This window comes from Aphelocoma coerulescens, chromosome 3 (genome assembly GCF_041296385.1).
Source record: "Aphelocoma coerulescens isolate FSJ_1873_10779 chromosome 3, UR_Acoe_1.0, whole genome shotgun sequence".
Classification (NCBI taxonomy): Eukaryota; Metazoa; Chordata; class Aves; order Passeriformes; family Corvidae; genus Aphelocoma; species Aphelocoma coerulescens.
The window spans coordinates 80988432-81014743 of record NC_091016.1 but is presented as its reverse complement, the minus strand read 5'-3'; the positions used below and the strand labels follow the sequence as shown (position 1 = coordinate 81014743).

At 40.6% G+C, this 26312-nt stretch overlaps 1 protein-coding gene across 1 annotated transcript in view; it reads right to left on the bottom strand.

Annotated features, from left to right (window-relative positions):
• The window catches only part of PREP (prolyl endopeptidase), a 92217-nt gene extending 84709 nt beyond the window's left edge, over positions 1 to 7508 (bottom strand). Inside the window, exons 1-2 of the mRNA XM_069011057.1 lie at positions 7262 to 7508; positions 5892 to 5966 (exon numbers count right to left, since the gene is read on the bottom strand). Coding sequence (XP_068867158.1) covers positions 5892 to 5966; positions 7262 to 7483 — 297 coding nt within the window. The 5' untranslated portion in view covers positions 7484 to 7508. The remainder of the gene's footprint in view (positions 1 to 5891; positions 5967 to 7261) is intronic.
• Between the last annotated feature and the right edge of the window lie 18804 nt (positions 7509 to 26312).

Genomic DNA, 26312 nt, shown 5'->3' with positions numbered 1-26312 from the left:
AGTAACAACCCCAAAAAGAACACCATGCTTTTAAAAATCTCTCCCCATATTTGCCTAAATGGTAAATATTGCCCACAGACTGCACTATTATTTTAGGAGCTGGGAAAGGTTTTAAGATGGCACAAAATGTCATGTGCATCATCTGTTCATATTATTAACATAACACACACAATTAGTCCCAGGCAATATTTCATGAGAAGCCTGAAGTACTGTTCACAGATCAGTTCTTAGGAAAAAAATATCTAATCTCTGAAAACTTTGGGAAGTCTGGTTTCTTTAAAACACTCCAGCTCCCTGTCACAAACACTTAAGGACAGTGATCAAAACCATTACCACTCCAGCTGTTCATTGCATGCATGGAAAACCTGGTGCTCTTGCTGGTGTTTCATCATCCCTATTTATAGCATGGTACATTAACATAAAATTAATACCTAAGCATCTTAGGGTGAATCACAGCTGCTAACAAGCAGATGGGCAGGCTTTTCTGTCTCTAACACGAAGCAGGTAGGACAGGACACTGTGTATGGCAGTAACTCACAGCCAAATGCCACAGTGGCAGCTGCAGTGTCACCCTTGGACTCCAGCCACTCACCTTCAGCACGAAATCCCGTCCACTCATCTCTTGCTTACACGGGGCTCTTCCCCAGAAGAGGGTTTGAAAGAACCTATTGTTTCTACCTGTCCTGAATCTGTCACACAGCAATCAGATCAATGCATTTTAACATCTGAGTTACACTTCATTGCAGGGCATGACCCACAGGAATAGCAGGGCTACAATCCACATTGCACAACTTGTGCTTCACAGACCTTCAGAAAAGCCAGCTGCTGTACAGACAGAGTACCTGGCACACACTTATCAGCTGCTATCAGTGTTTTGTCACATATTAATTCTTCAGGAGAAGAATTAATATGTGCATAGCACATCCCAGTGGTAAGCCAAGCAGCCACCACGTTCTACTGCTATAACCGTCCCCCCCATCAGATGGTGAAAGAACTTAATCAAATCTCCCCAAGAATTATGTGTATCTGAATTGGTTTTCTCTAAATGGAAACACATGAATTTCAAAGACCACATACACAAAAATCTGGACAGTGGATCCCACACAAATAAACTAACTTGTCCCAGTGCTGTGACATTTACAGTAAAACGATGGCTTATAAAAACATGTGTAAGACCATCACCATCCAGTGTACTGAACGGGCAAAAGCACTTTCCAGTTGCATGTAGTGAACAGAAACTGGCACACATCTTAGTTTCATCTGTCAATAACAGGACCAAAATGGTAACATTGCTGCAAGGGTATACTGGAACTGTTTGTTACTCACTTTTAACTGCACAGACACATCTTACCACTCTGCTTTCATTAGTGATATTCAAAGAAGAAACACAGACTTTTCCTTACAAGCATTTGTTGCACAAGAGCACGCTTACATACTAGCTATTACACTCACAACTGTATCACTAGTAATTTTGCTTTCACAGGAACTTAATGGATTTTTCTCATTTCCAATTACTATACACTAAAGGTTCCAAGATTAATTGTAAAACGAATGCTAGTGCTGTATGAAAAAGGAGGAAGGAATTACAGATTTTTCGAAGAGTTTTACGGAGAACACAGTCCAGTCTGGAAACTTTCTGTTTCCACACTTCTGGGCATAAGGTTGCACTCATGTTTAAAAAGCAATACATAATTGAAATGTTGCTCCAGGTAAAGTACAGGAACATATGTCAGCAGAAACTCTCACAGTAAACAACTTCATCTACCACACTGAGCTAAACAGATGCCACTCAGGCTACAGGGCTAACAGTAACCGTACACCTTCATGGACTGAGAAAGATTTTTATTGTACCTATAGATACCTCCATCTGACAATGTATCGTAAGCCTTGAACCAGGACAGACTTTGCTAACAGAAGAAAGGACAGAATAAGGGTCCAAGTAAGGCAACTCCTTATGGCTATTTCGGAAACTAAGGTAATTTGAAAAACAAAACAATTTCTGAAGCATTGTACTAAGAGTAGAGATGATCTACTTGAGGCTGAAGTGTCTGGCCATTACTTACATAGCCAATTGTTATTTTAAACAAATTGTTTAACTAAATTTCATCTAAGAAACACACGCCACATTCTTTTTAACCATGCTTTTTTACAACCTATCAGCTTTCCACATTCTACTAAGCTATTCTCTCAAGATAACTATTCCACTGACAGTATGACAGTACACTTTCCAAGAAAGTCTCAGAATAGAAACTGTTTCAACATTACCAGTTTTTATTATTAGTCTGAAAAGTATTTACAGTTTATATATATATATATATTCAGTCAAGCACAGTTCAGTGCAACTCTTACAAGAGAGCACATACCTAAGTATTACAAAATACAAAATAAAATTAATCAAACTTCTTGTGACTTGCCCCTTAGCATTTACTCTTTTAGTGTTTAACAAATAAATATTCAAAGTACAATCGGAAAATTTATCAAAACATGAACAAAACACTACTCTATTATAATTCCAAATCCATTTAATTGTAGATTTGAGAGTTTCAGTTCTAGTCCTAATTCAAATATACACATGTTCAGAACAGTACAACCCAACCCCACATGATCCCTGCTTTTTCATCACTTGTCCAGCCCTCATGTCTGGAACAAGCACAGCATTACTGCCTACACTGTGAGTTAAGGTACTGTATATGACTGACATAGCAGCAAAAGACTTTGCTGTAGTCTAAAAAAGAGCTTATTTCCCACAAAGCGTTAAAACAAACCAAGAAGTTGAAAGTCCAAAGCCAAGACAACAGTGAAAGTGTGGTTTTGCAGTTTGTGGTTTATGTCATTACCAGAAGCGTTTCACCTGTGTAGCACATTTCAACTATGCTGGGGATGTTTCCTCAATTTGTTTTAGAAGTCAATGGCCAAACTGCAGCAGAGCATGAACTCACATTCTGCACTTCCCTTCCCCAAAGTGAGACAGGAACTTCCCCATCTGAACAGGGGTTCATTTTAATTTACATATCTGGAGAAGGGAGTTTGTTTGCTTATAGCTGCCCTTGACTGCTCCAACCAAGCACACACGGGAAAAAAAAGGTGATACAGTAAAGCACATAGATTGTGAATATGGAAGTGCATACTTCTTGAACAACAGCTTTTCCACAAGATATTGAAGATGTGATTTCATGATTGGCTTTATTAGCTCTGAGACGGTGCATTGGATCTGCTTAGCCATCTGAAGATTTCAATAACTTTTTTTGTAGCAGATACATGCACTGCATACATAAGACCATCGTTGTGACCCCGCTGAAAAATTTCTAAATTTGACTTTCACCTAATTAAAAGTAGACTGTGGGTGGCTAGAAAAGGAAAGATCCCATTCTTGGACCATCTTAGATCCAACTATCATGTGGCCTTGGGGTGACCTAGATTAAGCACATATGTCAATAGAAAACCAATCCACAAACACGTTCGCTCCCAGAACATCACCTTGTGATGGTTATACCCATGCAAGGGAGGGACGGAAGCATTCGTATCAGTGCAAGAAGGGGAGAGAAGGCAGAGAAAAACCACACAACCACTTAACAGAAACCTGCAAATTATACTGGGTCAGGTACAGCACCATCTTGCACTCTACTCTCACTGCAAAAATACCTGATTAAGCCAATTACAAAAAAAAATTTCCACCCTTCTATGTTCACTGTTTGTAAACTGCTAGCTATCAAGAGTCCACATAATCATTTGGACTGGTCACAGAAAATAAATATAATTTTTTATACTCATAGCTGTTGTGAGCAATTTCCTTCATCTCAGTCCCTTTAGCTCTACAGTGGATATCAGGTGAAAGCACCACGGACGTTTCAGAGTTAAAACCAATCTCACACACTTTTGCTTCTTTCTCCATGCTTCGGGGAATAGCAAACTTTATGCTCTGCTGACTCAATACAGAAACTAAGTGAAGCCTACTCATTTATTTTCTGTGAGAGCACCAATGTTTGACATGTCTATTCCTGCTACACCTAGAAAAGCAGAATCCCAACATATTTGTGTACCTATTTGACAGCATTTTTTTCTGACCTCTTCTACAAAAGAGGCAAACCAGCAAAATACTTTAATTCCCTTTGTCCATTAACTCCTGAAACTTTGGAATAAAATTATATACTTGCACACTTACTTACACAGGAACTCTTTCCACTCCTTTTGTCATACTACTACTGCACAGCAAAATTCTGCCAAGGTGTGTGGTTTTTCCAGGGTAGGCAAGTAAGATACAACAAGACCTTCATTCCACCAATATGACAACTTGTGTCTGGGCTGCTGCATTTTTGTGAGGATGTTGTAATTCCCTATTCCTTATTCTGCCTCCTGTATAAACTACAAGCTCTGGAGAATGGGATTCGCTGTCCTCCAACTGTTCTCACCCAACCTGTTCACAGTATGTGGCTATAGTATTGAATACAGGGACACAAGAAATCAGGTCTTTGTATTTTCTCAATCCCTAATCTTTTACAGGATCCCAAAAAACACTTTAGTAAGTGTCTGTAGGGCATCTCGAAAAGGAAGACATAACCACACATACATCCATCTCAATTTGGCACAAAATTATCCTGTGTTTACTGTTTCTTAAATATATCAGAATTTAAAAAATCAGTATTTTCCCAGCTTTCTAAATATCTCATTTTCAATATTAATGTCCATGGCAGAGTTTTTCACTAAAACCTGATCCCAAATCAACCTTTTTAATCCACATGAGTATTTATATATGCTGACAGATTTGCAAGTAGGGAAACAGTTCCTAACTGTACACATTTTATCTTGCTCTTGCTAGTTACTGTAAGTTCTATTTGACCAGCCTCAGGCTCATGAAAATGTATAAGGTAAGCACATACACAGAAGAAGCTAGAAGGAATCTCACTAATGGAAAGCCACACTGTTGGATATTTTTGAAAGGAGATCCTGCCCTTCATCAACTTCCTGACACAATCATGCATGCTGCGTAGACGCCAGTGTTTCAGATCTGGAGCTACAATTGTCACTAAGTCAGTAGCCACTGCAGAGGAAACCCCCTCCACACTGTCACCTACCACTTTCTGGCCATCATCCCTCCAACCCCCCCATACCATGAATATCAAAGCAACTGGCTCACAGACATTATTTAACATGATTCTCTCCCAGTGAAACACCGGTTCCAGCAGCACATTCTCACTATACCAGGCTGCAGGCTGAAAACACTGCAACACCTGCATTCTGTAATAACAGACACTAACAAAGCCTAACTTCAGGAGGAAAATGTTTTTGGGTTTGCCTTTAAAAATTAGTTTTAAAAAATGCACTCACACACTTTGTCAGTTTTTGAAGAAAGCAAGCCAAAGAAACTTTCCTTCTACCTTTTCCTAACTATTTTATTATGGCAATTTTAGATTTTAGATGTACTTAAGACAGTGGACAAAGCACCCTAAAATTTAAGTGTTTCTCTTCAGTATGACACCACCACCTTGATTCAAACCAGCCAAGAAAAATGGGTTCAAGATAAACAAGGGTTTAGTTTTGCAAATTCTGTGATCTAAGTTATACAAAGTGTTCCAGACTTTCACAGAACCATGGAATGGTCTGGGTAGGAAAGGGCCTTGAAGATCATTTAGTTCAACGCCCCTGCCATGGGCTGGGACATTTGCCAGTATACCAGGGTGCTCAAAGCCCCATCCAACCCTTCTCCCATTAAAACACAGGGACAAAAAAATGGCATTGCTGGTGTAATGGGATATCACATGATGTATACCTTCATTCACTATGTAAGTTTTCAAAAAAATATTGGCAGGTTCTTCAAAAGCAGAGTACCAATGCACCTGGTCTATAGAAGAGAACCATGTGAAAACAGCCATTCCCATGCAAAGAAAGGTTACCTTTGTCTGTTCGCTATCGGGATCTTCAAGCCAGCAGTATGGATCACTGATTTTACATCCATGGTAATCCGACACCTGAATTTATAAAAGACAATAATTTTAAAAAAGACATGCACACAAGCAAACTCTATCCATCAAGCAATGATAGTCAGCATGATGAAGGGCATTTGGAATTTCACAAAACCATACAGTGCTAAGGAGCAAAGAAAGAGAGAACCAACACAACCAATTGCTCTCAGGTGAGTTACTAATATTATCATTCTTTGCTGATGGCATCACAGCAGCACAGTAGTCCTCAGAAAAAAGCACAGAGCACCAGAAAAATGGTGAAATGCACATAAATTCCTTCCACAGGATAGATTAGTAGGCAAAAACGAAACCCCACCAACCAAACCAAGACCCCTAAGGTTTTCAAGCCAAATTATAAAACCTCATTACTGGGTGTACCCAAAATATGGTTCCTGGTTACACAAACGGTCTCTGGTTTAGCCCTCCCTACTACTCTTGCCCACAAATATGTGCATAATGTGTATATATATAAATAGTAATTTTTTAAAAGAATCAAAAGCCCACCCCCCAAAACAACAAACAAAACAAACAAGCCACAAAAGATTAACCCACGTGGTTGAATTTACCTGCTTTCTTCCTCCAGTACACAAAATGATTAGATACCTGCTGCTAGGGCTTGCACAGGTCAGCCTTTCAGTCAACTACGAAAGTAAATGCTTCAGGATTTTTTCCAGCTTTGGCTCATATCGGCAAACATTTTCGTTTAAATGCAATGTAAATACTTCCCCGGCCGGTGTCCAATGCACAATGCACAGAGGAAGGGAAAGAAAATCGAACCCATTTTAACCAAACTTACACCGTAATCCCGTGTGCATCCAGGTACGGTGGGAACACAGGGAGATGGGACTATGTTACAGACACGCCATCCTATATAAATAGACTATTTGTTCCTTTGCTGACGCTGCTGCAGCCCGGGCGGAGGCCTGGGTTTCCCTGCCACAAGCCGCGGTACCGAAGCTCCGGGATGCGCCGTGCGGCCGCTGCTCCTGCACCCCCGGTCCCGCCGCCCGCCCCAGACCGGCTCCCGAGCCCGCACACGCGGGACGTGCCCGGAAGCACCGGCGCCAGGGCCCGAATCCCGCCCTAACAAGCGCCCGGCATCTGCCGCGGCCCGCGGGCGTGACAAACCCTAGACCCTCTGCACGGAGCACGCCAGGCGTTCAGCCGAACAAAGCCCCGAGAGGCGAGGCAGCAGCCCCCGCCTCGAGGCGGCCCCGCGGGGGACTGCGAGCCGGGTGCCCCGCGCCCGGGCCCGGCGGCCGCCGCACGCCGGAGGCTGCCCCAGTCAGCGCCGTACTCACAGCGGTCTCGTCGCGGTACACCTCGGGGTACTGGAAGGCCTGCATGGCGGGCTGCGGCGGAGAGCGGTGGGAAGCAGAGGAGGAGGAGGAGCAGGCGGAGGAGAAAGAGGAGGAGGAGGCGAGGCGCGGAAGCGGCCGCGGGGCTGGGGCCGAGTTTCGGGCCGTGGCGGCAGCAGCCGGCAGCAGGCGCGCAGCGCGGCACAGGCGGAGCGCCGGCGCCATACGGCCGCCCTCTGCCGGCACCGCGCCTCCAGCACAGCGCCAGCGCCGCCGCAGCGCCCCCTGCAGGCTCCCGCCGGGTGGACGGCAGCGGGGCGGGGCGGGGCGCGATGGCGGCGGCTGAGGGCTCGGCCCTGCCGCCCCGCCGCCCTTGGTCTCTGCCCCGCCTCCTGGTCACCCTCCTCTAGCGGAGTTCTGCACCTGGCACCACCCGGGTTCCATCCTACTTGTAGTAAACGTTTGGAAAAAAATAAAATCGCAGGTTTTTATTCTTTTTCCTTTCGGCTCCCCAGCCTTGGCACACGGTGAGGGAAGAGGCTCGGGTCTGGCTCGCGGAGTTCCACTCCATGTTGACCGGAAAACAGAGCTGCTTTCTGGGTGGGGTTGATTCTTTGATTCTGATTCTGTGACTCAGGCAGCTCGAAGCCAGGTCACAGAATCACAGAATCGATTAGGTTGGAAAAGACCTCTGAGATCATCAACCTGCGACAGAACACCACCTTGTCAACTAAACCGTGGCACTAAGTGCTACATCCAGTCTTTCCTTAAACACTTCCAGGGATGGTGACTCCACCACCTCCCTGGGTATCCCATTCCAATGTCTAATCACCTCCTTCTGTGAAGAAACTCCTCCTGATGTCCAAACTAAACCTCCCCTAGCACAGCTCAAGACTATGTCCACTCGTTCTGTCTCTGGTTGCCTGGGAGAAGAGACTGACCCTCACCTGGACAGAACCTTCTTTCAGGGAATTGTAAAGACTGGTAAGGTCACCCCTGAACCTTCTCCAGGCTAAACCCGGCTTGGGCCACTCAAACCTTTAGTGCACTTCCATCGAACATGTCTCTACAAGTTTCCAGAGACTCCCCTTCACCCTAAAAGCAAAGGACAAGTTGGCCACCTGGTCCCAGTGAAGATGGCCACTCCAGAACACCAGCCCGGCTGGCTGGTGCTTGTGCCTCTCTACCTCCGACAGGGCGTGTAGTCCCATGCCGGCCCCGACTCTGGCCTGTGCAGCCAGTCTGCATGAAAGGGCACCCAGTAAAGGAGTTTCAAGTGGATGGCTTCAGGGTCACCCATGGGGTGTTTATTTTACAATAGGATTTCCTGGGTCAGAAAACTTGCAAACATTTTTCCTCCAGGGAGAGACCAGGTGTACTCCTCCTGCACAGTGGAAGCATGAAGGGGACAGGAGGTGCTTTGGCAACATGGCTGAATTGCTTTTCTTCCGAATGAAGCTGCTTCCCACAGCTTTTGCCAAGCTGTCCTGTCAGCCTGGGGGACTTCACTGCAGCTCTTCTTCCAGAGTAAACTCGTGTGTATGCGTGGTTAATGGCACCAGCTGGAGACACAGAGGTTTGTGTGTGGTCTTTAAAGGTCTGGTCAGCCCAAAGAGTGTTCATGGTTATTAATAAAGTAACCACCTGGAATGACAATGGCCTTAAACATTTTAGAAATGGCACCTTTATGATTATGAGCTCAGAACTGTGTCTTGATTGCCTTCACTTAATGGAAAGAGTTACCATCTCTAATTGGACATCCTGTGGAGGCTGAGGGTTGTGTACACATTAAATATTCCAGGCCCATAGTGGTCACTAAGTGACACAACCATGTCCATCATCTTTGCTTACATCCTAAACAACACCTATGCAGCTTCTTTTCTCTCATCCCTTCTCTTCTGGTCATTTTTCCTTCTTACTTTGTTTCTTTGTTAATCTTCTCCCTTTGCAAGGCAGCAGGGCAGCTGCTGACTACAACTACACCTTTTCTTCTGGAGCTCAAGAACATGCCACCAGCAAGGAGGTTAATGGCAATGCCTTGACACGCCCGCTGCTGATAAAAGCTTGCTAATTGTCTGAGCAACTTGCTTAGGTAGATACTGGCAAGCCAAGGCTGTTTCTGTCTAAAGCTTCCCAGACAGAATTGTATGTGCACACAAATTTGCATCACGGGGAGAATTATTATCTCAATACCTCAGTCAAGCATTTGGCTTGCCAGTGTGCAACACAAGCTGTACGTGCACAGTTTGTCTGGGAGTTTTGGACAGCCGACTGCAAATTCATTTCATAGACAGCAGCGGCCGTGCATCTCATTCAGAGCTGCAGTTTGCTTCATGAAAATGTCTTTTTCAGCCTGAAGCTGTTGTCTGGGATGAATGCATTTATGTTTGTCCAGAATGACTAAATGTTTAGCAGCTCGAGCAAGGCTTGAGAGTACCTCTGACTGAGCAGCCGAACATCCCAATATCCTGGGCATTACCACAACGTCTCCGAAGATCAGCTTCATGCTGTAAAAGCAGCCAATGTGAGGTGTGGTGAAAGTTTTGGGCAGCTGCGCTTCCTCCGCACAGCTGGAGCTCCCTGAGCTGGCGGGAGAGGGCGGCCTGACCACGCGGGTGCTCCGCAGCTCCACACTGGCAGCGCCCGTAGTTCCTCGGGCTCCAGCAGCCCTCTCAGAGCAGGGCAGGGTAATGCCTGTAGGGGCTGGCAAGCATCCAGTAAGCACAGCAATTATCCGTCACAATACCTTTCGATTCTTCCTAGACACAGAGAAGGTGGGAATATACAAAAAAACCAAAGTACAAAGTTGTCCAAGATAAGATCTTTGGACCTGTAATTTTACAAGCAGTAATTTTCTTTCAAAGGTGAGCACTAGGGACAGAAAGTGAATTTTCTCTGTACTGTAAATTTCTCCCTTGTTTGTTGGGGATAGTGGGGGGAGAAGGAAGTGAGCAACAGCAGAAGGAGTAAATCTACACTGTCAGATCTTTTCTCATCAGAAAAAGCAGTTAATACGGATTTACATAGTGTCTAAAACACTGCCCAAAACATGTCTTTCTTACCTGACGCCATGCACCCCCTGTAGAAATGAGAGTGAAGTGTGCAGTCTGCTAACAGAAATCCTTATAATGAAAGGTGTAGCAATCTTCTCTCTTTTCTCTCTTTTTCAGTGTGTTTGCTTAGCAAGAAATTAAAAGTGATTCACATTAGGACAGTACTGTGACTGAAAATTTGAAGCCTCTTAATTGTATAGTGTTGTAGCAGTAAGCAAATTTCTACTAAAATGTTACCTTTTCTTAGGCCTAACCAACACCAGCAGAGTTCAGCTTTGATATTTGCTGTGTTTTGAGGATAAATTGCTGAGTAAGCAAAAATTAATTTTCATATATTTAAAACAGAAAGTTTAAAAAACTCTCAGTAGTCTTTGTCATCTTATCACACTCCCATGTTAGCATGATGCTGATCATTTGCAAAACAGATACTGGTCTCTGCTGATATTAATTATAATTCTGCTGATCATCCAGTCATTAGCAAATCTCTTTCAGCTTAGTCAGCATCTCCACAATTACTCACTGCAAGTAGTATATTGACTCAGTAGGAAGTGAACTCATCATCTTGGTCAGGGAAGATCTGACAAAAAATCTAGCAGCAAATTTTGTTTTTACCTTTCCTTGTCGCCCTTTCCCCAGCCTCACTCACATTATGACTTACCAATAACTGGAAACTTTTCTGTTACAGAATGAAGACATGTTTGTACCTTTACTCCTGGTTTTTATACATGTTTTTTTATTTCATTTACTTGATCGTGGGACATCAGTTCTGCTGTTCAGACGTTTATCAACAGGTGTCAGCAGAACCTCAGTCTTGTGCTACGATGAGCGTGTGCTGAGGTGTACAAATAACTCCAGTTTCGGAGGAATGTGACTTTCCTGATGGGTTTCTATTTTGGAAGCACTGACTCAAGAGCTTAAGTCCTGTTGATTTTCGGTGATTCTTTGATTCCTAAATGTTCATCTACTCTACACATTAATTATGGTCATTGTATATTGTTTATAGATAATTAAAGGATTGCTTGTTTTTGAGCTGAATTATGAAGTGGCTTACATAATAAAATATGGTTTTATTATCTCAGTCACAGAAACTTCTACATGACACAGGTCTGGTCAATATTTGAATGTGCAATCAAGCAAAACAATATTTAATTGTGGAAAATTTCTCAGTACGCCATGGGACCGGATGGGTGCATTGAAGTCAGTGTCATGCTGCAGAATCATCCTCTAGCTTGCCCTGGGCTTGTGCATTGGTGTGCTTACATGCGCTTACGCTGCTGGTGCTGTGAAGCCAGTTTGGTGATGTAGTGATGTCCATGAAGCATTAGTATGGCATTGCCACTACAAAGTAGTATTAAAAGGTGTTTTATCAGGTGGGCAATCTAAACCAACATATCTAAACCAACATATCTAAACTGATGTAGGAGAACGAACACAGAGATCATAGCATAACTACATCCAATCCAAAATAACTTTTCTTTGAAGGAACTTTTTCAGATAGATGAAAGTTAAGGTGTTTTAGGTTCGCCTTTTCCTTGTGCAAAGGAAACCTGAGGCAAAGAATGAACAAAATTCTAATCATGGACAAGACTGATGATGAAATTTTTGAATTGACTCTTTTTTATTGTTATTAAATTTTAACATATAATTTGCCATTAAAAGAAGGATTTGCCTAAAACCAGAGATCACATAGTAAAAACTGTGCCCTTGTGTCCCTGGATAGATAGTCAATACTCAGGTCTCACTGCATGTTGTGTGCTTGGGTCATTTAATAAGTTTTCACAGGCACCTTCAGTGTTTGCAAGGTTTGTAGGTCTGGTCCCTACTTATGCACTGAATCACTGTGTTCCTGAAACCTAGATTATACTTACTTCAGCATTTCTGGAAATTAGTCCTAATCTTATACAATTCAACTGGGACTCATGGCTCAAGTATTTTGCCAAATTCTTCTTAAGAAGGCTCTTGCAGAAGAAAAGTTAGGAGTTGAACTTTTCTTGCTACACAGTATTTAACAGGGGAGAAGGGTGTGACATAAAGTCCAACAAAGTCAATAGAAGTTTTCATGTCTACTTTTGTCCCGCTCCTATTTCACTGAAGCTTGAATCACCCCTTCCTCCACCTTTTCCCACCAAACATCACTCTGAAAAAAGAGCTATCTTTATAAATATCATTTTCTATATAAAGAAATTATATTAATTCTTTGGTGTGGAAAGGTAGCAAATCCATATTAGTAAAATTTAAATAGAAGTGTTAAATTTCAGTGTTTGCTTTTGCCTTTCCAAAGTATCTTTTGTTGTTGTTATTGTATGCAAAAATACTTTATATGCTAACTCCTGCCTTCAGCATCAAAAGCAACTAAGACAATCTTCATATAGAAAAGGATGACAGTATAAATAATTCTTACATGGCAGTATCTGAAAATGGAGATAAGTATGAATTGGAAGAAGGCTTTTCATTCTTTTCTGTTCTGAAAATGTAAGGATAAAAATTTTCTTCCTTTGGATGAAATCTTCTGCCTATTAAAATCAAAGGAAGTTTTGTCACTGATTTCAAAAGCGTAGGAATGTCACCCCTAATCTTGGCAGTGAGCAAACCAGTAGGCAGCTTCCTGTTAACAGATTATGACATGTTGACACAATTTGAAATACACTAAACATAGGGAATCTGATATATTTTTCTTGGAAAGGAAAACAGTTTTAGCTCCTTTTAAAAGACTCCACATCTAGAAATATCTTCCTCTGCAGTCATCATCTAGCCATGTTTAATACATTTTGAATGCATGTGTTCAAATGGCTTAGAAATAAAACTTTCTGTTATGCCTCAGAAAACATTTGGTTTGGGTTATAAAAATATAGAAACTATAGATCCCTGCAGAAAGAATAAACTTTGGAGTTAGAGCACTAGAAAATGTGCTTCCAAGAGAGACTTGCACGTGCCTTTTAGAAGAACCTCTCAATACTTGGGAAAGAGAGAGAAAGAAGCCATATGCAATTCAGTGACCACTGAATCTGACATTCAAACTAAATTGGACACTGTGCAAGGTTATCACACACAGTGGGTGCTCTAGCCCCCCTCTATAACAATTCATTTAAAATATTGCTACTACAATTCCATAATGAAGGCAAAAATAAGAAGAATGAAAAAAAAATAAATTCCAGAAGTGCCTTTTCCGAAAGGCATTGGATTTCAGTAGATGCTAAATAATTATAATTCATTTTTTTAACATTTAGGGATAACTTTAGCCTCTTCTCTAAATGTGAGTCAAATCTAGTCCTGAAACTGAATAACACATTCCAATGGTCCGGGATATTAAACCTCTGTATTTCTAGTGCTGCAGACTCTATGTAATTCAGATGTGGACCAGGGCTTCACTGTGCCATTTTCCACACGTGGCCAGGTGGTAGAGATGCTCCATGCATTTATGATCTACTGCTTTCAATCAAAGTGAGGAACACAAAACCACAGGTAGCTTATATTCAGAGACGTGGAGGAAAATCGTATGATGTTACAGGTCATTGTGCATGTAACACTTGCAGCATGCCCACAATCTGGTGTTTTGCAGCCTGTGAGAAAGGAAAGCTCCTGGGGAAAGGTTGAAGGTGTATACTGGCAAAGTTATGTATGTTTTTACAGCTTCATCTTGTTTTAGAGCTTCACCTTGACTGGCAAAGCAATGTAAGAAGAGGACATTGCTGATGTGAAAGTTTCCCAAGTGCGTGATGACGGTGCCATGGGTTGTCCAAGATGGCAACATGGCTGCAATTTGCACAGAGGAGAATTATGTTGTGCTTGATGTCAGGGGAATGGATGGGAACACGAGAGGAGAGGGGAAGCCTGCTTACAGCTGTGGGCATGGATGAACAAGCAGGAAATGGGCTCTGTCAAAATCAGGGAGAAGCATCTTGTGGTGAAAGGACGAAAGTTGGACTGGTAATTTTAGCTGTGTGGAAGTATGAGGAAGGTCAAAGCTTTGAAGTTTTGTGCATCAAAATTTACAGAGAGCCTTGAGAGTCCTAGACTGAGGGTACTGGACAAGCTCAAGGCCCAAGCAGCAGAACAGCCAGTGATGTTAACCACAGTGACTGGAAAAAGCAGTATCAAGGAGAGCTTAGAAGACAGATTAGGAGCTCTGGTGAGCCATACTGAGCTTGAGCCGATGGCGAGACATTCAGAAAGAAGCAGGCTGGGCTTTGGGCTTGGACAGAAGGGAGCAGACGGGTGGATTTGAGTCACCAGTGTGAGCAGTTGGGCTTGTGTTTATAGCTGACCTTCCCCAGAGATGAGGTGCCCTCTCCACTGGGAGGAAGCCAACCACGGACAGAGCCCTTTGGAGCTCACAGAAAGCTGGAGAAAAATGAGGGCATGTTATTCTCCTGTTCCAATATGTGATTTGTTGATAACAAAAGCTTTTAATAACTGATTTTAAACCCTACAACCAAAACTTTTCAAGAGATACATTCTAATGTAGTGTGGGGCTGGTACAGAATCCCTATGTGGTTTACTCAGTAAATAGTCACTTTTGTAGAAGAATTTGGAGTTTGTCAAGTTACAACAATATTACGGAAAATGAATGTCTTTCATGAATTTTGTTATTTCCTTCTCTTGGAGAATTGTGCAGGAATTTCAAAGATCCAATACATACTAGAACAAGTTAAACATTTTTCTTCACCCGGAAATTTTAATTAAATTTTTGCAAACTTTTTTTTTTCAGGTTTTCTGTCCCTGTGGTTTCAAATTCTGATAGAAAATGTGGAGAAGAAGAAATTAAGACAAATTTCACGGAAATAAGTTCCTCTTCTGAATATTTTTCTTAGATGTTCTCCCTTTGCATTCAGTCTAGACAGAGGAGATATTTTTCAGTGCCTGGAACAGGTTCCTGAGTACAGCCAGAAAACATGGAGCAAATCAGAGAAATTGCAGAAATAAGTATGACACACTTGGAAGAAAAAAATTCCCTCTAATTCACTGCATCTAGTTGATCTAATTTATTTTTGCCTCTTGGCATGTCTTCTGTTCTAAACTCTGCACATGCCCGAGAGTCATCAAAATGCACAGGACAGGGCCAAGGTAAAACAAGGCCTCTGCTCTGTAATTTCAAAGACCAGCTATTCCAAAGCACTGCTGAAATTATCCAGGTCAGAAGAACCCTTTATGAATCTTGAGGAAAAAAAATTAAACGAGCATTTTTGCTAAATAACAGTGATGTTATTTAGCTCCCCTTTGCCCCATTCCTCTCATATGTAGTGAGATTGTGAAGTCAATATTCTTCAGCCATTTCTGATGTTTAGCTTCTGTAGAACCAACAGACAACCACTGCAGGTTATTTGATCCTTTACAAAAATTATTTAATTATCCACAGTTAAATATTCTAGAGGAAATAAAAGTACTTTGGAAAGAAACCTAAATGAGAGAAAAGTAAGAATTAAAGACTAGGACACCACATCTTCTGCAAGAAGGGTCTTGCTTGCCTGGTAGACTTTCTTTGATCTCTAATTATGTTAGATGCTATGTTGTTGATGTTAGTGCTGTAAATAATCCCTCTCTGAATTCACTAATTAAATCTTTTAATATTATTCATTCCCTCATACCAAAACTTACTTTAGTAATTAAAAATGTCATGGTAATTTATGCTGGCCGTATGACTATTTTGTCAGTTATTTATTTAAATAATTTTATTTTATTACAACCTCACAAAAATTCATCCTCATCATTTAATTAGAGATGTATGTGAAAAGCCAAGAGGTATTTGGAGTTAGGCTGTGTTTGTTCACTTTATTTATGTGCTTACTCTTGCAAACTTCAGGGTATTTACAAAGGTATAAAGGGTAACAGTTGTTACCACACCAAGCAAAACTTGCAAAATATCTCCATTTGCTTCATGATAAGCATGTTATCTAGATCTTGTAAGCACTAAAGAGATCATAGAAAGAAATGTACCTTTCTCTTGTGTAATGCTACCTGGATTTTCTTTTTGTCTTGTGGGAGACTGGCAAGTTGCTGTAAACCAGCTTTCTTAATCACTTGTGCACTCATTGCCCTTTTCCTGATACCACTCACATGAAGAAAGAGACATTTCTACACAGCACTTAGGATTTCTCTTTTACCAGAGCTAACTGAAGGCGACTGCCTATGTAAGATCTTTCCTCATGCTGGCAGCTCTGAGCTGGGGTGTTTCAGCTAAAGACACATTGGGGCATCACACAGACTTTCTCCAGGACTCAAACCTTCGGAAAAAGCACAGTAAATTTAGTAACCATGCCCCTACACCTACTAAAGAAACGGAATTTGTCTTCTAGTTTCAGGATAATAAACCTAACAGCCTCATTTCCTGGAGGGTGCTGAAAATAAATTCAGCCAGACCCCTTGTTCCAGGGAGTGGAAAAGTTGGCAAGTAGTGTTCTCCAAGGGAAGTCAAACAGAACAAATCCCTTGGTTGGAAACACAGGGCAGCCTTCCTTTTTCTCTTTGCAGAGCACAGAGCTGAAATCATGGTTGTCTGAGTTAACCCTTTTTATTCCCTGGAGGCTGTCTGATATGCAAAATAGACATCAGGCCAACCACCAGGCTGGAGCAGGTGGCTTGCCTGCTGAGCCATCCACTTTCTACAGCCCACCATAGCCAGGAGAGATCAATTCCCCCTGATTTACTCCTCGTAACTTCTCCTTTTAAGGAGGATTTGCTCACCAGTGGGGAGAGGCACTCAGTGATCAGACAGAGCACTACACCTGGGCCTGACACTTCACAAGTCACATTAAAAAAAGAGATTTATCTATGTCTTCCCCACTGCCATTCAACCCCTCCAGTCCCCCTCATAATCTGTCCCTGAATGGGCAAGATCCGGTTTGGAATGACAGCAAGGAAATGAGGAAAGCCTTAATTCCCCAGCTCCCTGGGAGTTTGCCTTAGAAACCACTCAACAAGCCCATGGCTCATGGTTACACTAATCAAATTGTCGAGCTCATGGTTATAGGCAGGTCTTCTTTGGAACCTCATGGTTCTGTCCCTCCACCAGGTCCTTGCCTTTCCTCAAGTAAATTAGAGGACGTCTTCACCATATGTGAGCAGAAATCTTATGTTACCTTATGCTGTGTTGATTGAACTACTTGAAGATCTTTCTGCAGTGACTCAGGGAGGACCCCACCTGGTCTAGAGAAACAGGGAATTCTGGAATGGCATCACTGGAGGACCATCAGCAGGTCTGTTGTCCAGCTTGCACCTACAAAGCAGGTGATGAGTAGCTAACATATAACCAAGTTTCCAGCCCATATACCTAAACCTTTCTGCTAACATCCAACTTAACTCTGCAGTGAAGAGATCTTGCACTGTTTTGCTACAAATCTTGCAGAATCCAATGCTGCCCAAAAGTGTGCTCTGAAAGCTCATTTGCCAGTACATACTATGCTGTCTGGTATGGTAAAAAATGCCCAGTCCCATGAACTCAGGTCTCCTCCTCCTTTCCCCTGCCCTTGCATACCTGCACACTCAGCACTTCCCTCGCATAAAGCATGATCTGCCTCTAGGTTTGCTTATCACAGTCTCAAGAGTAAGTACTATGCAAAGTTAAAATCTGTTGAGCACAAGGGCATTTGACCCTGACCACAACCTGCTGTTCCTTTAACAAACAATTAAGACATTCCATGTGTGACTAAATTTGAAAGCAAACCCAAGAATTAACCAGCTTGTTTTAAATAGGGATATAAATAAGAACCAGCCCAGCCATTGCCTAAGAGATAAGCCAAAACTTTGGGGCTCAATAAAAGTTCAGTCACTTCCGAAGGCTGGATATTTATTCAGGGAACAGGGTCATAATTTAGGGAAAAGGTCTTTATTTAGGGATTTTAGGAAACACAATGTCCCCCTGAATCTCATTTCTATTTGAGTAAGTTTCCTCTGAGTATGGATGATGCTAAAGGAAAATAACAAAGCCAAATCCATTCTTGCCTAGCACAAAAAGTACTTCTGTGGGACTTCTAGTCCTAGTGTGAAGTAGCAACAAACAAAATAGTTACAGAGGTATCTGCATAACTTTGCACTGTGTATGCATCTCATGGCTTGTGAGAAAAGAATGCAGTAAAAAAAAAATCTGCATTTAAATCAGGTTTGACAGAAAAGCTTGGCTGGCCTAATAGAGATTAGCTTTTAAAAAGATGCTAACAAAAAATATTCAAATTTTGAAGTTAATGGCACTTTGCTTGATCAATTTCATTAAAATGGCAAATATAGTTTCTTATATGAAATGGTGTACTAGATCCTTGAATAAGAAAATTAAAATACATCTTCTAGAGGTTCATATAATTATGTGTTACAGTTCTGAATCATATAATTTAGGAAAACCTAAAATAGTTTTAATGCTCTATCTAGGTAAAAAATGCTATGATAAAACTGCATGTATCAGGAGAATCTGAAAGTAGCTTTTTAGCATGAAAATTTTCTCAGTGGCAGAAAAATAGATGGAAGGAGAACTTTGGTTCTGCTTAGTAGTGTGAAGTTAACAAAACCGGTAATTAAGTTATGAGATCATGGAAAGTGACTATACCCACACATTTTTCGAGGTGATATGGAGTGCAGAGAGTTCGTTTTTCAGGGTTTGTAGATTGAAGATTACACATTAACCACTAACCTAACTGATAACTCTATGGACAGAGTCCATTCTTCTATGTAACATGGCCTCACTTGTCCCATGCATGATGTTTTATGAGAGCTCTAAAACTTATGCTTGCACTGTTTTCTTGCAAATTATTTTCCATGTAGGTAAATAGAGACTTTCCTAAAGGATTCAGCAAAATATCTGAGGATTTTCATGCAGATAAAATGAAACCTTACATGAAAACTACTACAAGGAGGAGTTTTACTTCAGAATACGAAGTGATCAATTATTCCTATTACTTTTGAATTGAATTTGGAAGAGCGCTGCTGTTTGCCTAAGAATTTCACACTACAGCCTATCACTGCTGTGTAAAGCTTAAAGACTTGAAAGTATTTAAGTACCCAACAAGTATAGTGATTTCAAAGAGACTGGGTACATGAGCATATTTGAAATCTTAGTGCCCTCTACATAAAATCAAGGGCAGTAGCAAGGTCAAGGGGTTTTTGTGATGTTTCTGACACTTCTCCTTTTTGTGAGAGATTTTCTTTGAGTAGAAGAGAAATTGCTAATATGTCTGAAGTTGCTGGTTTAATATTGTGTTTTAACAGCAGAGGAAGGTAAGCATGTTGTTACAGCAATTAGTGCAATGGTAAGATTTGTTTTGAAAAGAAGTTTTCGTGCAGTATTTTAAATAGATGTTTCATGGCAGTCTGAGGGGTCGGATGAAAGTCAGAAGATCCATTTGTTCTGGAAAAAATATAAGCACACAATCTTTGTAATTAAAATCTTTAGTGTCTCATGCTACAAGTGAACTAAAATTTTGTAGCCATTATAGTAAGTTAACACTCAGATATAACACAGTGGTATCAATATTGAATTCCATTGTCGTGTAGATCCCTTGTGATAGTTTTTTCTTGAAACCGTATGCAAATAAAGGGAACACATACCATTCATTAACTAGTACTTAAGTTTCTGTATGCATTTATAGCATTAACAAAACATTCATTTTCAACCACACAATTTTTTCTGTCTATTTTCCACAGATGTGCTACAAAAGTGTTTCAATCACCATGATGTTGAGGTTTTCTCTTATTGGTAAAAAGAAATTATAGGTCTTTTGTTGAAATCAAAAGGATTCAGAGCATTTCAATGTCTATATTTGCAAAATAAAAGTCATACTGAATCTTTTGATTCACCCATTTGTTCTCCCTTCACCATCCTAATCCATTTTCATTACATGGCATATTTTATTAAACATACATTTACATGTGCCTACTATTTCAAATCTACTAACTAATACTGTGATATTTCAGCAGGATTTTCAAAAAACCCACCCCCAATAATTTGATTGCTTTCTCCCAAATTTCTGCTTTTCCAAGAAATTTGAAATTAACAGCTTTTCCACAATAAAAACTGAATATCAAAATGTAAAAAAAAATTGTGCTAAAAAAAGTTTTATTTTATAACTAGCAATGGTAATTTTCATTTGGAGTCATCTAAAAAATGCATTTCTTCTCTGTAACATACAACAAATAAATTAAGTTTTCACTTAGCTGTGGCAATAGTTACATTTTTGAAAGCTTTCAAACCCAAAAATATTTAGAATGTTTTAATTAACTTCAGAGAAATCATATATTTTTGGTTTCCTGAAAACTCACTTTAAAAGGCAGATAGTACCTTCTTGTTTGATTTTTGCCTCTTTTGAGGAGCTTCTTAAAGATCAGAAAGTTTAGAGGTCAACGAGATGATCTGACCCTTAGTAAGTGAACCCCTAATTATTCCAAAAGACTGAGGCACAGAGGATCTGGGATCTTCATTATTCTCCGAAATGCGATGTTTCCACTGAGCTCTGTTGAGAGATCCCTTTCCTCAATCAGCTCCTTGCCTGCCCAGCAATTCTATACTTTACATTCTTGTTTTGCAGATAACACAAAATCTGTCAAATGAAATATATACTTGATCTTTCTTATCATATCATTTTACCACAAATGATGCTGCACATGGTATATACAATTTTAAAATAGTGCTAGAAACTATTATATCCTGCTTCCAAAAGTGAAGCTGTCTGAAGTCTGCAGATGCTGGCAATGTCTTTTGAAAACCTTCAGAAGCTTGATCCAAAACCAGCTCAAGCTAATGAGACATTTTCTACTGACTTAAAAATGTGATTCCTCAGAGTGCAATTACATGTTGTGTGTTACAAAGAAATAGGTGCATTTTACTTTCAGGCTTTTTAGGGTGTTGCGGTGTGGAGTTTTTTTAAACGATCAGTTTAAAGGCTAGCTCCAAAGTCCACTGGTCTCAGAAGGCTGAATCAAGCTGAAAATTCTGTTCTGTGAGTACTAAACATTTTTGCTAAGGCAAAACTCAGCTCACAAATGCACCCATCACTTACCCAGCTGACTAGATCCTTCCTCATCCTGCTTTGCCCTTCTATTGAATATGAGGGGTGCCCATGTTTGCAAAGAAAGACCCTTGTACTGAGGCAATTTGTTTATAGCTAGATTTAAGGACTGTGACCTGTGCTCCGAAGCTGTAATGATTAATGATGCAATAATGAAAAGGTTTCAGGCACTAGACCCCCTTTTCTTTGGGTCTGATATTAACAAAATGTCTAAGTATTTTCTGATCCATACTCTGAGAGATGCCCATTTTTTAAAGGTATTTTATCAACACACATATGCCAGTTAAAAATAAGTAAGAACTGGGGAATTTATTCAGTAAAAATAGTGACTGACCAGGAGTGAGCTGCAGTTAGGAGTTCTTCATGAGTTAAATATGATATTTTACTTCTTCACTGCTATCCACCTCAGTGAAACGGGCTAGTCTTATTATAAAGAAACAGACAGATTTTTGTCTTTGACCTGTTTTTTGTTGCAGGTTCCTGTCTTTTAACTTTGATTTGTATAGCTGCACTGTCTGCTGCGTGCTGGTGTCCCCACAGGACCCTTTGTTTCCTACCTTTGAAAACATTCAAAACAAACAAGACCCTTTCTCTTCCCATAGACAGTACACATATTATTAATGGTTATCTACCTGTGATAAGCAGAGCAGTATCATTTTACATGACTTGAAAGGGTCATCCATATCGTCAAGCACAATTAACTTGTCTTACTCTCACAAAATGGGCTGGGGGAAGTAACTAAGAGGCCATACTTCTTCACATACCTGGAAAACAGTTCCAGGACAAGAAGACACCTAAAAGACAAAAAAAGCTTCTAAACAACAAGCACAACAGGCTTTCTATTGAGAAAAGAAACTGTACTGCACCTTCTTGATGTGATACTCTCTGTGGTGCCTGTGTGTGTATTTACTGAGATTATCAGTTGCATACAAGCTTGAACAAGTTGAGCTTCAGGATTTAACTTCCTGCTATCCCACTTTTAAAGGAAGCAAGCTCTCTGAAATATTTCTGGGAAACAGAGTGAAAGTCGTTTCGAGGATATACCCAGACTTCAATAAAAAGTGTTCTGAAATGTCGCAGAACATGCACTGTTTCTCTATGCAGGTTTTGTTTTGCAGCCTGCCTAGATCAGAAGAGCAAACTAAAAATGAGTGGTAACTCCAGTTCTCTGAAGGAGGCTTTCACACCCTACATACATTTCAGTTCTCAAAACTAGTAAGTGAAGCAAAGATTCTGCTTAGATGAAAAAAGGTCAAAGTATCCCCTCTGAGTCAGCACTGAATCAGTGTCCCAGCTGATGTTTAGTGGAGTGCCATACTCTTTCATTAAGAAGAAATGAAGTTGATCACTTGGGCTGTGGAGAATGGCATAGCAGTTGTCACAATAACACAGCTATTAAATGCGTGACGTGACCGAATGCCTTATCAAAGTACTGCTCTAGCCACATACATTTTTCCTGCAATTAAATTAAATATATTTTACTTCCTGTCTTAAATAACTGTGTAGTACTGCTGCCAACAAGGTGCTGACTTTCAACAGAAGAGTGATTGACTGTCAACAGCACATCCTTTAGAGTTTTTTCCTGAAATGTTTTAGGATCCTTTAGGAGAAAGTGACCTGGTTAATGTAAACTTTTTCTTTACTAATAAAATTACAAGTTTGAATCTGTCATTTTCTTTTTACTACTAATGAAAAAAATCTTTACAATGCCAATCATGTTGTGTCTTTTCCCAGGTTAATATACTTATATAGGGAGAGATGGCTGGAAGAAAGTTAGCCTTTCTTGCTCAGATAAAATTTAAAATAGAGAAGTAACTGAACAATGTCTATTTTCTGTATTTTTACAAAACAAAACAAAATAAAACAAAACAAAACAAAACCAAACCAGTAGATTTATTTTCTCCAGCAGAAAAAAATGTCTTGAGAAAGTAAAAGTATTCCCAGATAATTTCTGTCAATTACAAATTATTCTGTGATTCTGTGAATAATTTCTATGTTTGTTTTCACCTTGATAAGAAAAGGGAAATTGGAAATGCTTCAGACATCCATTTTTATTTCTTTGACAATGATTAAACTAAACTGGTATGTTTTGGTAAAGAAATCAAAACGTCCTTTCCTCATCCTATAGTGTCAAATTTTTTGCCAGCTCTACGCTGAGCGAACGCACTCTGCATGAAAACCGGGAGGTTCACAGGGGTTTGGAACAGGCTGTAGAGGGCGAGTATTGTCCCGCAGGGAGTCCCCGCGATGCAGCGAGGGGCTGAGGACGGACCAGCTCTGTCGGTGCTCACAGCCCACGGCTGCTGTAACATGAAGCTCGGGAAAGGTCAGCGGCCGCGCTCTGTAGCCTGCTCTCTGCCTATCTGTGCTATCTCTTGAAATAACAGCGACTTCCAGGACTCCTTCACCTTCTTCCCTCTCCGGCCCCGGCATCCCTTCCCTCCCCTGTCCTTCTCTGGCACACATCCTTCAGCGCCACTCTCTTTTCTTCCTTGAGCTTTTCCTGTTGTCATCACAAAGACCTCTATGTCCTTTATTGTACTGTGTCCTCTCGTTGCCTGGCTCAAAGGCTATCTCTGGCTCTGGAGATAAAGCCTCCACTAAGAAAAGGATGGAGATTTAATTTGGAAAAAAAAAAAAAACAAAAAACAAAAAACCATAAAGGGTTAAGAAAAAGAAACATGCTGGTGCCCTGTTTTGGGAACAAATCCACTCTCTCTGTGTTTTAGTCACATAGGTAAGTTCAGAAATTGCTCTTAATTATCTACTCTCTCCTTATCATACCCAAACTTAGTGAATTTCCTGAAAAATCTATTTATGATCTGTACCCTTGAAACTTGGAAGCAGTTCTTTTGAGAGAAGCTTCCATATTACTCTGCCAAGAGGATTACCAAAATAGACCTCCATTGTTATTTTTGAGTATTCGTGACCCTTCATTCGTTTGTTTGTTTAAAAGGGATATTTTTGATTGAAGCTGTTCTGCCTTGGTGACAATGAAAGTTGAAAAGGGTGTTTTAAGCAATAAAAAAGTAATTGTTTAAGTTTGCAGTGCAAATTATTTCAGAGTGGTTTGTGTATTTGAAAGAATGAGACTGCTTCTGTAACATGCTATATTATATGGTAGATCAGGTACTAAAAAACTTCACTAACCTGGAACTGGAACCTTGGGTAGAAAAGTAATTTCTTATGTACTTTTAGGGTATAAAGTCTTGATTAAATTTTCTTCTGAAATGAAGAAACCGTCCTTGCTGCAAGAGATCTGCTTGGGGCTGCAGGGCCACCTGTGGTTCCTTTTCCCACGTGTTTCTCACAGATGTGCCAGCAGTGGGTCTTTTGATGCTGGGAGTGTTTGTCACTAGCAGGGCATCCTTGGCACCTGCTCAGGTGGGGCACCAGCCTGGTAACTGGCAGGGGAGAGGGAGACAGGCTTTGCTGTTCACAGACACCAATGCTGTGCAAATTAAACAGCTGACTGCAGAGGGATACTTCGGTGAGTACCTGAGTCCCTTCTCTCGGCAGTACATGTAGCAGAGGAAGTACCCTGTGCACTGTCACACCACAACACTGATGGCATTGAGGAGTAATAGCAAGCTCTTCTCCTCCTTGCATTGCTGAATTGTTTTGCTGCAATACCCATTTCACATTTGAAAAAAGGCAAGTAAGCAAGCAAACCAAGTGAAGATTCTTAACCTAATAAAAATACGATGAGCAGTGCACACAGTTTAACACATTTTGTCATTAACTGTTCCCCAGTGCCTGCTGAAATATTTGACCAGACTCTCCAAGGAAATTCAGTTATAATTAAGTAAAAAAGACAGTAGAGCCTATTTAAAAAGGATGTATTTGTGGTAAAATAGCTTGAAAATGTTCCTAGGACTGAGAGATCATTTCTAAAAACTTCCATGCACTTTGCCACAATGCTGTTCCTGGTTTCAAAAAGACATCTCAGCTTGTACCGACAGAGGAATCAGAATAAACTCTGATTGCTGAAGCTACATTACAATTTAGGTGCATCCTTTTACCCTCTCTACTGAAGATAACAAATGTCTTCTTCAGCCCCGAGTACCTGCTACCTATTTCAGGATGGAGCATTGAGGTCGTGCTCTGACCACATATATAAACATATTTGTAAATTATAGTGTATACATACATGTTGCCTTCTCAAACATCATAGTACCTATTAATCAGTGGTTCATTTGCATTGCTTGTTTTTGGATTTACTTTTGAAGCTCCTAACACCCAAGGCGGATCTGAGCTCAAGAATTACAGACATGGTGTGTCCTTGCTGAAAGTTTCACTGGGAGACTTCTGAAAGGAAATTGTCAGTTTTCACACAGAGAACAAGTATTCCTTTCCCTTAACAAATGCATAGACATCTGACTATACCATTGTCAAATGCCATTAGATAAATGCCCATCTTGTAAATCTGGTGGAATTATATGCCATTTACAAGAACATCCACTGAAAAGTAATATTTTAGATCCAGAAAAAAATACTTTATCAAATGGTAATTTCTTAAAATTATGGATTATCCCATAACTCCAGTGAATAGACATACTTATATCTGTGCATTTCTGTTCCCCAAACCCTGTGTTTTTCTTCTGAAAATGATGACCAAGATGTTGTCTCCATTAAGATAAGTGGTAGGATTTCAGGTCGATAAATTAAACTGAAATCTCACTGGAGGAAATCCTAATCTCTTCCAACTTTATTTTACACTATCACTACCAGAATAGCCCCTTTATTTGACAGGTAAAATTATAGTAAAGAGTGATTGATTTGAAATAAAGTCATGACAGAAATTGTGTGAGTGAATGGTAGAAAGTATTTAATGGCTTTGTAGCCATAGTGATTAACTCTTGGCTTTGATAGGTTGATTTAGACTGCAATCTAGAAATACTGTTATAAATCCTGCTCATCCGGTTACAACAAGCCTACATGGCATCACAGCTGCCACTTTTCTGTCATCTCTTTCCAGAGAAGAGTTTCCATCTAATCTCAGTGGATGATGAC